General features: G+C 67.1%; 1 protein-coding gene across 1 annotated transcript in view; it reads right to left on the minus strand.

Moving 5' to 3' along the window:
* Window positions 1–501: 501 nt before the first annotated feature.
* Window positions 502–827, minus strand: part of UNC13A (unc-13 homolog A (C. elegans)) — an 80115-nt gene continuing 79789 nt past the window's right edge. Inside the window, exon 44 of the mRNA XM_014948998.1 lies at window positions 502–808. Coding sequence (XP_014804484.1) covers window positions 502–808 — 307 coding nt within the window. The remainder of the gene's footprint in view (window positions 809–827) is intronic.

Below are 827 nucleotides of genomic sequence, written 5' to 3' on the forward strand. Positions count from 1 at the left end.
GGGCAAACTGGCCAGCTGGGGTGGCCACCCCCAACGCCGTGCACCCTGGCCACTCGCACGAGACACGCACACCACTGGTCACGCAGAAATGGTGGTTAATGGGATTGGTGGGGGGGGGAGGTGGGTCCTCTGGGTTGGGAGGTGGGAAGGGTCTTGCTTGTGCCAAGGAGGTCCCATGGGTGCTGTTGCACTGCACAGGGATGGCTGGTCCCAACTGGCCAGAGCAAAGGGAGATGGGTCCATCTGCCCCAGTGCCCCCAGCCCTCACCCCCAAGCCCTGGCACCCTGGGGAGGGGGGTGGGGGGCAGGCAGTGGGGCAGCCTGTGGTTAGTGGCAAGGCAGGGAAGACAGGATACGGGCCGGGGGCTGCTCCCTGCCCTGGTGATGCCACCGCCAGCCAGGGAGGGGACCTTGTGTGGGGCATGCGGGGGCTGTATATCCCCCTCCCCCCGACCCAAACAGCCCCAATAGCCCTTCCGGGTGCAGGACACAGCCACATCGTCAGGCTGCCCCCGTGTATGTACAGCTATTTACATATGCCGAGCGTGTGTCCGACTTGAGCTTGACGAACTCCTTGGCCACCTCGTCGTTGTTGCGCTGGGAGAGGATGCGGAGGACGGTGAGGCCGGTGTCGTCCATGTGGATGCGGCGGCCGAGGGGCAGCCAGCAGGCGACGCCGGGGCGCTGCAGGACGTCGCGGAGCTGCAGGACGGCGATGCCCACCGTCCGGTCCTCCCGCGCGAAGCAGTAATCCTTCACGCACACGTGCAGCTCGTAGCACTCGGGGCCCGTCTCCGTACCCAGCGTGCTGCGGTGGGGGGGGGGGG

Source organism: Calidris pugnax, unplaced genomic scaffold (assembly GCF_001431845.1).
Source record: "Calidris pugnax isolate Ruff unplaced genomic scaffold, ASM143184v1 scaffold170, whole genome shotgun sequence".
In the NCBI taxonomy this organism is placed as follows: domain Eukaryota; kingdom Metazoa; phylum Chordata; class Aves; order Charadriiformes; family Scolopacidae; genus Calidris; species Calidris pugnax.